Source organism: Mustela erminea, chromosome 5 (genome assembly GCF_009829155.1).
Source record: "Mustela erminea isolate mMusErm1 chromosome 5, mMusErm1.Pri, whole genome shotgun sequence".
Lineage (NCBI taxonomy): Eukaryota > Metazoa > Chordata > Mammalia > Carnivora > Mustelidae > Mustela > Mustela erminea.
The window spans coordinates 69522789-69537423 of NC_045618.1; the positions used below are offsets into that span (position 1 = coordinate 69522789).

General features: G+C 38.2%; 1 protein-coding gene across 5 annotated transcripts in view; it reads right to left on the reverse strand.

Moving 5' to 3' along the window:
* Positions 1-14635, reverse strand: part of FAM227B (family with sequence similarity 227 member B) — a 202445-nt gene that overhangs the window by 185316 nt on the left and 2494 nt on the right. For 4 of the 5 annotated variants that reach the window (XM_032343659.1, XM_032343663.1, XM_032343661.1 and 1 more), the window contains exons 2-3: positions 11748-11874; positions 8947-9000 (exon numbers count right to left, since the gene is read on the reverse strand). In XM_032343659.1, the coding sequence (XP_032199550.1) occupies positions 8947-9000; positions 11748-11795 (102 nt within the window). In that variant the 5' untranslated portion in view covers positions 11796-11874. The remainder of the gene's footprint in view (positions 1-8946; positions 9001-11747; positions 11875-14635) is intronic. The other variant, XM_032343660.1, reaches the window with a different exon arrangement.

A 14635-nucleotide genomic window follows, 5' to 3' on the forward strand; every position in this document is an offset into this window, starting at 1 on the left:
ACAAATGTATTGGGAGGGAGGAGTCAAGATGGCAGAGAAGTAGCAGGCTGAGACTACTTCAGCCAGCAGGAGATCAGCTAGATAGCTTATCTAAAGATTGCAAACACCTGCAAATCCATCAGCAGATCGAAGAGAAGAAGAACAGCAATTCTGGAAACAGAAAAATGACCACTTTCTGAAAGGTAGGACCGGCGGAGAAGTGAATCCAAAGCGACGGGAAGATAGACCCCGGGGTGAGGGACCGGCTCCCGGCAAGTGGCAGAGCAATGGAGCACAAAATCGGGACTTTTAAAAGTCTGTTCCGCTGAGGTACATCACTCCAGAGGCTAAACCGGGGCAAAGCCCACGCGGGGTCAGCGTGGCCTCAGGTCCCGCAGGGTGACAGAAGGATCGGGGGTGTCTGAGTGTCGCAGAGCTTGCGAGTACTGGAACGGGAAAGCTGGCTACAGAGACAGAGCCGACAGTAAGATCACAGCTCGGTGTTACCTTGAACCAGTCGCAGTCTCGGTGAGCTCGGAGCGGGGCTGGAGGTCAGGCAGCTGGGAGTAACTGGGCGCTGTTCTCTGAGGGCACAATGAGGAGTGGGGCCCCGGGCTCTCGGCTCCTCCGGGCCGGAGACCAGGAGGCCGCCATTTGTATTCTGGTCCTCCAGAACTCTAAGGAAAGCGCTCAGGGAACAAAAGCTCTTGAAAGCAAACCCGAGCAGATTACTCAGCCTAGCTCCTGGTAAGGACGATGCAATTCCGCCTGGGGCAAAGACACTTGAGAATCACTACACCAGGCCCCTCCCCCAGAAGATCAACAAGAAATCCAGCCAAGACCAAGTTCACCTACCAAGGAGTGCGGTTTTAATACCAAGGAGAGCAGCAGAATTCCAGAGGAGGAGAAAGCAAAGCACGGAACTCATGGCTTTCTCCCTCTGATTTTTTAGTCTTGCAGTTAATTCAATTTTTTTCTTTTTCATTTTTTTTTCTCTTCTTCTGCTAAAATTTTTTTTAACATTTACCCTTTTCTTTTTTAACGTTTTTTAACTAGTTTAATATATATTTTTTCTTTTTTATACTTTTCTTTATTCATTTTCTTTTTTAAATTCTTTTATTTTTTTTCTTTTTTTCTTTCATTCTTTTTGAACCTCTTTTTATCCCCTTTCTCCCCCCTCACGATTTGGGATCTCTTCTGATTTGGTTAAAGCAAATTTTCCTGGGGCTGTTGCCACCCTTTTAGTATTTTACTTGCTCCTTCATATACTCTTATCTGGACAAAATGACAAGGCGGAAAAATTCACCAAAAAAAAAAAAAAAGAACAAGAGGCAGTACCGAAGGCTAGGGACCTAATCAATATAGACATTGGTAATATGTCAGATCTAGAGTTCAGAATGACAATTCTCAAGGTTCTAGCCAGGCTCAAAAAAGGCATGGAAGATATTAGAGAAACCCTCTCTGGAGATATAAAATCCCTTTCTGGAGAAATAAAAGAACTAAAATCTAACCAAGTTGAAATCAAAAAAGCTATTAATGAGGTGCAATAAAAAATGGAGGCTCTCACTGCTAGGATAAATGAGGCAGAAGAAAGAATTAGCGATATAGAAGACCAAATGATAGAGAATAAAGAAGCTGAGCAAAAGAGGGACAAACAACTACTGGACCACGAGGGGAGAATTCGAGAGATAAGTGACACCATAAGACGAAACAACATTAGAATAATTGGGATTTCAGAAGAAGGAGAAAGAGAGAGGGGAGCAGAAGGTATACTGGAGAGAAATATTGGGGAGAATTTCCCCAATATGGCAAAGGGAACGAGCATCAAAAATCAGGAGGTTCAGAGAACGCCCCTCAAAATCAATAAGAATAGGCCCCACACCCCATCACCTAATAGTAAAATCTACAAGTCTTTGTGACAAAGAGAAAATCCTGAAAGCAGCCCGGGAAAAGATACATACAATGGTAAAAATATTAGATTGGCAGCTGACTTATCCACAGAGACCTGGCAGGCCAGAAAGAGCTGGCATGATATTTTCAGAGCACTAAACGAGAAAAACATGCAGCCAGGAATACTATATCCAGCTAGGCTATCATTGAAAATAGAAGGAGAGATTAAAAGCTTCCAGGACAAACAAAAACTGAAAGAATTTGCAAACACCAAACCAGCTCTACAGGAAATATTGAAAGGGGTCCTCTAAGCAAAGAGAGAGCCTACAAGTGGCAGATCAGAAAGAAACAGAGACAATATACAGTAACAGTCACCTTACAGGCAATACAATGGCACTAAATTCATATCTCTCAATAGTTACCCTGAATGTTAATGGGCTAAATGCCCCTGTCAAAAGACACAGGGTATCAGAATGGATAAAAAAACAAAACCCATCTATATGTTGCCTCCAAAAAACTCATTTTAAGCCCGAAGACACCTCCAGATTTAAAGTGAGGGGGTGGAAAAGAATTTACCATGCTAATGGACATCAGAAGAAAGCAAGAGTGGCAATCCTTATATCAGATCAATTAGATTTTAAGCCAAAGACTATAATAAGAGATGAGGAAGGACACTATATCATACTCAAAGGGTCTGTCCAACAAGAAGATCTAAGGATTTTAAATATCTATGCCCCCAATGTGGGAGCAGCCAACTATATAAACCAATTAATAACAAAATTAAAGAAACACATCAACAATAATACAATAATAGTAGGGGATTTTAACACTACCCTCACTGAAATGGACAGGTCATCCAAGCAAAAGATCAACAAGGAAATAAAGGACTTAAATGACACACTGGACCAGATGGACATCACAGATATATTCAGAACATTTCATCCCAAAGCAACAGAATACACATTCTTCTCTAGTGCACATGGAACATTCTCCAGAATAGATCACATCCTCGGTCCTAAATCAGGACTCAACCGGTATCAAAAGATTGGGATCATTCCCTGCATATTTTCAGATCACAATGCTCTGAAGCTAGAACTCAACCACAAGAGGAAGTTTGCAAAGAACCCAAATACATGGAGACTAAACAGCATCCTTCTACAGAATGAATGGGTCAACCGGGAAATTAAAGAAGAATTGAAAAAAAAACATGGAAACAAATGATAATGAAAATACAATGGTTCAAAATCTGTGGGACACAACAAAGGCAGTCCTGAGAGGAAAATATATAGCGGTACAAGCCTTTCTCAAGAGACAAGAAAGATCTCAGGTACTTTAGGTGTAACCCTACACCTAAAGGAGCTGGAGAAAGAACAAGAAAGAAACCCTAAGCCCAGCAGGAGAAGAGAAATCATAAAGATCAGAGCAGAAATCAATGAAATAGAAACCAACATAACAGTAGAACAAATCAACGAAACTAGGAGCTGGTTCTTTGAAAGAATTAATAAAATTGATAAACCCCAGGCCCGACTTATCAAAAAGAAAAGAGAAAGGACCCAAATAAATAAAATCATGAATGAAAGAGGAGAGATCACACCTAACACCAAAGAAATACAAACTATTATAAGAACATACTATGAGCAACTCTATGCCAACAAATTTGACAATCTGGAAGAAATGGATGCATTCCTAGAAACATATAAACTACCACAACTGAACCAGGAAGAAATAGAAAGCCTGAAGAGACCCATAACCAGTAAGGAGATTGAAACAGTCATTAAAAATCTCCAAACAAACAAAAGCCCAGGGCCAGACGGCTTCCCAGGGGAATTCTACCAAACATTTAAAGAAGAACTAATTCCTATTCTCCTGAAACTGTTCCAAAAAATAGAAATGGAAGGAAAACTTCCAAACTCATTTTATGAGGCCAGCATCACCTTGATCCCAAAACCAGACAAGGATCCCATCAAAAAAAAGAACTATAGACCGATATCCTTGATGAACACAGATGCGAAAATTCTCACCAAAATACTAGCCAATAGGATTCAACAGTACATTAAAAGGATTATTCACCACAACCAAGTGGGATTTATTCCAGGGCTGCAGGGTTGGTTCAACATCCGCAAATCAATCAATGTGATACAACACATCAATAAAAGAAGGAATAAGAACCATATGATACTCTCAATAGATGCTGAAAAAGCATTTGACAAAGTACAGCATCCCTTCCTGATCAAAACTCTTCAAAGTGTAGAGATAGAGGGCACATACCTCAATATCATCAAAGCCATCTATGAATAACCCACCGCAAATATCATTCTCAATGGAGAAAAACTGAAAGCTTTTCCACTAAGGTCAGGAACATGGCAGGGATGTCCATTATCACCACTGCTATTCAACATAGTACTATAAGTCCTAGCCTCAGCAATCAGACAACAAAAGGAAATTAAAGGCATCCAAATTGGCAAAGAAGAAGTCAAATTATCACTCTTCGCAGATGATATGATACTATATGTGGAAAACCCCAAAGACTCCACTCCAAAACTGCTAGAACTTGTACAGGAATTCAGTAAAGTGTCAGGATATAAAATCAATGCACAGAAATCAGTTGCATTTCTCTACACCAACAATAAGACAGAAGAAAGAGAAATTAAGGAGTCAATCCCATTTACAATTGCATCCCAAACCATAAGATACCTAGGAATAAATCTAACCAAAGAGGCTAAGAATCTATACTCATAAAACTATAAAGTATTCATGAAAGAAATTGAGGAAGACACAAAGAAATGGAAAAATGTTCCATGCTCCTGGATTGGAAGAATAAATATTGTGAAAATGTCTGTGCTACCTAAAGCAATCTACACATTTAATGCAATTCCTATCAAAGTACCATCCATCTTTTTCAAAGAAATGGAACAAATAATTCTAAAATTTATATGGAACCAGAAAAGACCTTGAATAGCCAAAGGGATATTGAAAAAGAAAGCCAACGTTGGTGGCATCACAATTCCGGACTTCAAGCTCTATTACAAAGCTGTCATCATCAAGACAGCATGGTACTGGCACAAAAACAGACACATAGATCAATGGAACAGAATAGAAAGCCCAGAAATAGACCCTCAACTCTATGGTCAACTAATCTTTGACAGAGCAGGAAAGGATGTCCAATGGAAAAAAGACAGCCTCTTCAATAAGTGGTGTTGGAAAAATTGGACAGCCACATGCAGAAAAATGAAATTGGACCATTTCCTTACACCACACAAAAATAGACTCAAAATGGGTGAAGGACCTCAATGTGAAAAAGGAATCCATCAAAATCCTTGAGGAGAACACAGGCAGCAACCTCTTCGACCTCAGCCGCAGCAACTTCTTCCTAGGAACATCGCCAAAGGCAAGGGAAGCAAGGGCAAAAATGAACTATTGGGATTTCATCAAGATCAAAAGCTTTTGCACAGCAAAGGAAACAGTTAACAAATTCAAAAGACAACTGACAGAATGGAAGAAGATATTTGCAAACGACATATCAGATAAAGGACTAGTGTCCAAAATCTATAAAGAACTTAGCAAACTCAACACCCAAAGAACAAATAATCCAATCAAGAAGTGGGCAGAGGACATGAACAGACATTTCTGCAAAGAAGACATCCAGATGGCCAACAGACACATGAAAAAGTGCTCCATATTACTCGGCATCAGGGAAATACAAATCAAAACCACAATGAGATACCACCTCACACCAGTCAGAATGGCTAAAATCAACAAGTCAGGAAATGACAGATGCTGGTGAGATGTGGAGAAAGGGGAACCCTCCTACACTGTTGGTGGGAATGCAAGCTGGTGCAACCACTCTGGAAAACAGGATGGAGGTTCCTCAAAATGTTGAAAATGGAACTGCCCTATGACCCAGCAATTGCACTACTGGGTATTTACCCTAACGATACAAACGTGGTGATCCAAAGGGGCACGTGCACCCGAATGTTTATAGCAGCAATGTCCACAATAGCCAAACTATGGAAAGAACCTAGATGTCCATCAACAGATGAATGGATCAAGAAGATGTGGTATATATACACAATGGAATACTATGCAGCCATCAAAAGAAATGAAATCTTGCCATTTGCGACAACATGGATGGAACTAGAGCATATCATGCTTAACGAAATAAGTCAAGCAGAGAAAGACAACTATCATATGATCTCCCTGATATGAGGAAGTGGTGATGCAACATGGGGGCTTAAGTGGGTAGGAGAAGAATCAATGAAACAAGATGGGATTGGGAGGGAGAGAAACCATAAGTGACTCTTTTTTTTTTTTTAAAGATTTTATTTATTCATTTATTTGACAGAGAGAGATCACAAGTAGGCAGAGAGGCAGGCAGAGAGAGAGAGAGGAGGAAGCAGGCTCTCCGCTGAGCAGAGAGCCCGATGCGGGACTCGATCCCAGGACCCTGAGATCATGACCTGAGACGAAGGCAGCGGCTTAACCCACTGAGCCACACAGGCGCCCACCATAAGTGACTCTTAATCTCACAAAACAAACTGAGGGTTGCTGGGGGGAGGGGGTTGGGAGAAGGGGGGTGGGGTTATGGACATTGGGGAGGGTATGTGCTTTGGTGAGTGCTGTGAAGTGTGTAAACCTGGTGATTCACAGACCTGTACCCCTGGGGATAAAAATATATGTTTATAAAAAATAAAAAATTAAACACACACACACACACACACACACACAAAAATCAAATGTATTCTGGGGCACCTGGGTGGCTCAGTGGGTTAAAGCCTCTGCCTTCGGCTCGGGTCATGATTCCAGGGTCCTGGGATCAAGCCCCACATCAGGCTCTCTGCTCAGCAGGGAGCCTTGTCTCTCCACCTGCCTTTCTACCTACTTGTGATCTCTGTCTGTCAAACAAATAAATTAAAAAAAAAATTTTTTTAAAATGTATTCCAATTCCAAAGAGACAAAACAATTGGATAGGAAATTTCTGTTCCCTGAAGAGTTAAACTCTCCATTATAGCACTATAGTCTTCAGTGATAACTTCAGGAAAACATTTATCTTATTTAAAAGGTCAGTGAAGCAAGAACTGGCTATGTACTTGTTATGCTTATTTTAACTACTGCAATTAAACTTTGGCAGTAGCAGAAGCACAAAATATTGCCTACTGGCACACAACCAGAGATGGAGCCGAGTAGCCACAGCGAGACCCTGAAGTTTGAAAACAGATTTAGTTTACTGAATATATGATTAGGTTTTTACCCATGTCCTAAGCCCTAAGAAACAGTGCTGAGGTATCCAAAAAGGGTAAGAAATACAAGGAACGACTAGGGTTAGAAGAAATGACTTTTAGTTCTTCTTCCCTTATCTTAAATTTTAATATAGGGAGGGATTGAAATGGATGGATGGATGGATAGACGAATAAACAGACAGACAACAAAATAAAGAGAATGGGATTGAAATAATTATTCTATCATTAAGTATCTTTGATCCTGTGAAAAAAATCACAGTAGGAATCTGAGTACTCTTTAGGTCTAGATAACAAATGTAGTAGTTTTTGTTAATGAAAATTGATACCGATGCACTGAGAGAAGATTAATTAAAGCACTCCTAGATAAAAGTCACATGAAAACAGGAACAAGACACAGAATATGAAATAAATAACAGGGAAGATTAAATGTGATGTGCAAGTAAAGAAAGAATTCAATTCTTCAGTACCTAAAGAACTGAAAGGAAAAAAGTATGACAACAAAGAAAAATAGTGCAGAAGAAAAGTGATGCAAATTCCATGATGGCAAGGATCTCCCCTCTGATTTGTTCACTATTGTATCTCCAGTGTCCAGAACAATACCTGGGACCTGGTAGGTAGTGAATAAAAATCATTAAATGAATGAATGGCTAGGATAAGTAAGAGAATTGATAGTAACACAACACTAGTGGAACAAGAGGCGTTATAAAAATAAAATATAAAAATATTTTTGGGGCGCCTGGGTGGCTCAGTGGGTTAAGCCGCTGCCTTCAGCTTAGGTCATGATCTCAGGGTCCTGGGGTCAAGCCCCACATCGTCCTGGGTTCAAGCTCCGCATCGGGGCCTCTGCTCAGCAGGGAGCCTGCTTCCCTCTTTCTCTCTCTCTCTCTCTGCCTACTTGTGATCTCTCTCTGTCAAATAAATAAAATCTTTAAAAAAATATTTTTATAAAACAAAAATAGAAACGGAATGGTGATGGAGTAAAGGGGAAAGAAGCAGGAAGCAAATGTGGGAATTGATCAAGTTGATAAATGAGAAATGACTGAAGTTTTAAAAAAAAGTACACAGAACTATAAGAAGAAGAGGAGAAAGATAGGAGAAGACAGTATAAAATATTAAAATTACAAAAGAAAGATAAAAATGGTAGGAATTGGCCAAAATGAGACAGCTTTAGATGATGTGACAAAAGATAAACTATAAGACATGAGAAACTAACAGCTTACATGTAGGTGCCAGGTACGGGTCTACTGCCAGCTAGTAGTAGAGCTGGGATCTGAGCATGGGCAGTCTGACACCAGAGCCTTTGTTCTTAACCCCTATACCACTAAGCAGATTCATACATTTGCTTTTATATTTTAGAGGGAAATTAAAAAGATAGGCTTTCCAGGAAGCCATAAGCAGTTTAGAATATATTTTAGTTTCTGTTTTGTTTTACTCATTTATCATATGCCTCATTTCTAAGTAAAAAAATGACAGCTCCATCAAGGGGGTATCTTTGCCTGTTTTTAGTCACTGGTATATTCTAATTATTCATGTGGTTCGCATTTAATAGGTACTCAAATGTAGTTTTTGAATTTCTATTCTTAAAGTCTTTTCAAAGCTTTCCACATCTTCACAACTGATTATTTATTTATTTATAGAGAAGTGGGGAGAGAGAGAGAGAGAAAAAGAGACAGGCAGAGGGAGAGTCTCAAGCAGGGGCTTGATGCATCTCACCACCCTTAGATCATGACCTGAGCTGGAATCAAGAGTCAGACGCTTAAATGACTGAGACACCCAGGTGCCCTTCCACAACTGATATTTTAAAAGATGTGTTGGCACATAAATTAGATGTTCTACTCACCCAATTTTGAAACTTTAAGAATTCTTCAATGTTCCTTGGAGGTTTTTGCATTTTCTAATGAAGTAAAATCAATATTGCTAATTAACATAAAATCAGACTATTTATGTTTACATATAATTTACTTAAGTGATACTAGACTTAAGTTACAATTTTCAGAGCCATAAGACATTATAAAATATTCACCTTGTAAAGACCCTGCACTTTAGAGATATTAATGTTTAAATCCCAGGCCTCCAAACCAAATTCTGTAAAAGGCTTCCTTCATATATTGCTCCTAGAAATAAATTCCACAAGAATTCTGTTGAATATCCTCATTTCAAATTCCTACAACAGTTCTGGGACATTTTGGGTTATCCTGGATGGTGTCTACAATAAATCCAGAGCCAAAAATATAGTAACTTGCCCCTCTTGCCAACAACATCTTTAAAAGGCCACACTAGTGACATGGTGAAAATAATTTAAATATTTGGATGTTTCTGTGTAAAAATAATATTCCCATTTTTATTAGTAGTTTCCTCATAAGTTGAAAACATATTCTTTCATTGGACAAATTAATTTTATCCAAGACCACATCTTGTTCTTCCTTGTTTAGAGACTATGTAATATTCTTTCTTCTGCTTAGAAGGCTCCCTGTTCCAAACCCTCTCCCTCCAATCCCTTCTTGGCTTATTTAACTCCTATTTTAAATGTCAAATTAAAAGTCACTTTTTCTAGGAAACCCTCCTTGTTCCCCCAAAAGACTGTATCTATGATAACACATAGCAGATTCATTCCTATATGAGGATAGAAACTATAGTATAATCACTGCTGAACTGTCAAAATTTCATACAGTGATTGGCTCAGAGTTAGTGCATAACTACTTGCAATGTGTATAAATTAATGAGTAGATAGATGTCAGAGAAATGTGTTATTTAAAAGGATAATAAGACCATTTCTAGAGAGTGAAAAACCAGCAAGAAGGCAGCAAAAATAAGAGAAATTCAGAATATCTCAATATCATATCCTAATGATATGATGATGACATGTCTGAAAAGACTAAAACACTAAACACATATTTCACATCAATATATAAATGATCAAGATTACAAAATCACCATATTTTTTAAAAAGAGCTATACATTTGAGGCTGAAGAGAATATTTCATTCTGTAAAACTGTTTAAAATAGATGATGAATATAAGCAGATAGATAACAAAATAAAAGGTATATGTGACAATCATTATAAAAATAAGTGTTCAGAAGCAAAGCTGCATAGAGTTGTCAAAAAAATTTAATGGAAAACAGGGAACTCTAGATTGAGAAGGGTAAGAAATAAGAGATGGTGCGCAGGGGCACCTGGTGGCTCAGTGGGTTAAAGCCTCTGCTTTCGGCTTGGTCATGATCCCAGAGTCCTGGGATCGAGTCCTACATCGAGCCCTTCATCGAGCCCTGCATCGAGCCCTGCATCGAGCTCTCTGCTCAGCAGGGAGCCTGTTTCCCACCCCCTAAGCCCCGCCTGCCTCTCTGCCTACTTGTGATCTCTCTCTCTGTCAAATAAATAAACTCTTAAAAAAAAAAAAAAAAGATGGTGTGCAGAGAATGCTTAGAAACAAACAAACAAAAATGTTCAGGATACAGAGAGAGTGAGTGTAGTAGTTTTGCTAAAAGGAAACTATCAGTATATTTTGAAATACATGGACTATAAAGATGTTAATTAAAATAAATTTTGCCTTTTTTTCTTGTGGGGGTTATCAAACCATTTCTAGTACACAGCACTAAAAATAATAGCCACATTTCTCTTTTAAAAATTCTTTTTTTATTTGAGTACAGTTGACACACATTACATTAATTTCAGGTATACAACATAGTGATTCAACAACTCTATAGGTTATTCTCTGCTTACCACAAGTGTAGCTACCATCTATCACCATACAACACTACCACAGTATCACTGACTATATTCTCTATGCTGGACCTTTTATTCCTGTGGCTTATTCATTCCACAATTAGAAACCTATACCTCCTATTCTTCTTTACCCATTTTGCACATTCCCCTAACTCTGGCAACCATCAGTTTGTGCTCCATTTTTATAGTTCCGGTTCTGCTTTTGTTTGTTCATTCATTTGTTTTGCTTTTTAGGTCCTATAAATAAGTGAAATTACAAAGTTTTTATCTTTCTCTGTCTGACTTATTTCACTTAGTATAACACCCTCTAGGTCCTTGCATGTTGTTGCAAATAGCAATATCTTATCCTTTTCATGGCTGTGTAATATTCCTGTGAGTGTGTGTGAGTGTGTGTGTTATCTTCTTCATCCATTAAAATATTACCCATGTTTCAACTAATGGAAGTTAGAAAAATGTATTATGGAAATGAAACTTAACATGAGAAAGTTCCAGCTAATTTCAATATAAAATTCCAAAGTTCTCTAAGGTAAATGTTAAAAGGAGATAGGTATAAATTAAATGGACTTCTGCTCTCAGTATAATGTAGAAGGATTCAGAACACCTATGCTTCCACAGTAACAACAAAAGAAATGCAGATAAAACAAAAATCTTACTTTTCTATGAGGCTGGTGAAGAGCAGTGGGTGTCAGTAAGCAGGACTGACTATATCATTTGTGCCAATGCACAGTCCCTTGTCCAAAAATTAAGAATTTTAAGATAGTAAAATGAGACCACTAAAACAAGTATGGGGTCCATTTAATCACGAGGCCCTGTGCAACTGCCCATGAAGCCTCCCTACATGGAAGCCTTAATGACCAGAAATCCAAAAAGAAATATTCTCTTTATAAGTGAGCATAAAGGTCTGGCAGCTTCCTTACCTGGCAGCAAGCTCTGATCATCCATTGAGGAAAGTGTTGGTCTGCCATGATGCAGTAACTTAGAGGAGATGAAGAGAAACCACTTGGACCTCAGTCGTTGATATGAGCTGGAGGAAGAGGCTGGAATCTGAATGACACCCAAATACAAAAATATATGAGTCAGACAAACAATCTCTTCCCAGACCACTATGCCTACTATGCCTCACTTCTGAGTTTCGTCTAAAAAGCAGCAGTCAAGGAGGGGCTAGAAAGATAGAGAACTTATATAGGCCAGCACATTCTTACGGCACTTGGGTTCCATGGCCCTGACAGAGTTGACCCCAAAGATTAAGTCAAAATGTAAAAAAACTTTAGTCCCAACTTCTCCCAATTCAATATTGATGAGCTATAAGTTGGATTATGATGAGAGAAGTTGGAAGTTGGGTTAGTCAAAAGTGAATTCAATCCAATTAAAGCTCAAGCCAACCCTAAAGTTCAACTCAAGTCTAGGAGGAATAAAAAGATCAACATCTCACTTTGAATGCCAAGGAGAGTAATAGGCTTGTGTTTTCTGAAGACTAAGTAACACTAAATTGTACTTTGTCCTCTACAAGTTTTTCCCATAATGTCGAACACACAATAAAACAATTACAAGAATACAAACAAGAAGTAAAATGGGACCCATAATCAAGAGAAAGCACAGTCGACACAAACCAATTCACTGAGAACACAGTTATAAATAGCAGGCAAGGACTTCATAGCATCTGTTGCCAATATATTAAAGATTTTACCATATAGGTTAGATTATGGTTCATGAAGAGATCAGGTATTCAAGGGAAACAGAAATTCTAAAAAAGAAATGGAAATTCTAGAACCATGCACATATTAATCATAAGCAAGTATTGTGTCAACATTAATATTAGATAAGACAGACTTCAAGACAAGTATTACCAGGCATAAATAAGGTTATTTCATAGTGATAAGAGGTCAGTTCATTAAGAAGACATACCAATGTTAAATGTGTTTGGATCTAATAAAAGAGCCTCGAGCCAAACTATGGAAAGAACCTAGATGTCCATCAACAGATGAATGGATAAAGAAGATGTGGTATATATACACAATGGAATACTATGTAGCCATCAAAAGAAATGAAATCTTGCCATTTGCGACAACATGGATGGAACTAGAGCATATCATGCTTAGCGAAATAAGTCAAGCACAGAAAGACAACTATCATATGATCTCCCTGATATGAGGAAGTGGTGATGCAACATGGGGGCTTAAGTGGGTAGGAGAAGAATCAATGAAACAAGATGGGATTGGGAGGGAGACAAACCATAAGTGACTCTTAATCTCACAAAACAAACTGAGGGTTGCTGGGGGGAGGGGGTTGCGAGAAGGGGGGTGGGTTATGGACATTGGGGAGGGTATGTGCTTTGGTGAGTGCTGTGAAGTGTGTAAACCTGGTGATTCACAGACCTGTACCCCTGGGGATAAAAATATATGTTTATAAAAAATAAAAAATTTTTTAAAAAAAGAGCCTCGAAATACATGTAGCAGAAATTTACAGAAATTTACCAAACTAAAGGGAAATATAGGTAAAAACCACAATTACAGTTAGAGATCATTACACACCTCTCTGAATAATTGATGAATCAAGTATGTACATACACAAACATACAAACAAATCAGGAGATAAAAGATCTGAACAATACTTAAGCAATTTAACGTAAATGACATTTACAGAACAACTATACAAGTACAGAATACACACTCTCTGGGGCACCTGGGTGGCTCAGAGGTTTAAGCCTCTGCCTTTGGCTCAGGTCATGATCTCAGGGTCCTGGGATTGAGCCCCGCATGGGGCTCCCTGCTCAGTGGGGAGCCTGCTTCTCCCCCTCTCTCTGCCTGCCTCTCTGCCTACTTGTGACCTCTGTCTGTCAAGTAAATAAATAAAATCTTAAAAAAAAAACAAAGCAGAATACACACTCTTTTAAACTAATGGAACATAGAACATTCACCAAGATGAACCTATGCTGTATCATAAGACAAATCTTAAAAGTTACAAGTAATTGAAATCATTCAGAGTATGTTCTCTGACAAGACCAGTAAAAGAAAAAAACAGCAACAAAAAGATATCCGTAAAAAATCTTAAATCTTAAATAATCCATTTCTAAGTAAAATATGGCTTACAGAAAAAATAATAGAGAAAACTAGAAAAAACTGAATGATAATGAAAGATAACGAAAACACAACATATCATGGTTGAGTGCTATTTACAAATGTTGATTTAAACAAAAATTAGGATATCATTATATTGAGAGATGAGGTGATAAGAACATGTGGAGGTAGAGAAAGGAGGAGTGTTCATACACCTGAGGATGGTGTTATAAAAGAGCTATATCATTGACTTCTATAGGAGAAAGTTGATGGATAATATCTGAAATTGTCAATCAGAAAACTGCAATATAAGTGTATTTTGAAATTTGCGATAAATAAGAGAAAAAATATTGAAAAGACATGAAAGAATTTTCCTTTTGAAAAAAGAACTGAGAATAGAATGGAGGAACTGAGGACCAAGGGATTTTGGTGAAAACTCTAGAATAGGACAAACTATCGGTGCTCACCAATATGTATATGTTTCTCTACATTTCCCAGGCTTGCTTGGGAGTTAAAGTGGGGGCCTGGGGAATGTGGGCAAAGTGATATATGTCACTTTTAGGGATGATCTCTAAAACCTTTTGTATGATTCACTATGCTTTCTTTTTTGTCACGTAAGATGTTGGACTTAAGTCTTAGGAGACAGTAGAACCACTAAAACTTAAAAAAACAAAAACAAAAACAAAACCCAAATCCAAAAAACAAACAACCTGCATCCTTAAATCTAATGTTTCATCTGACTAGTAACA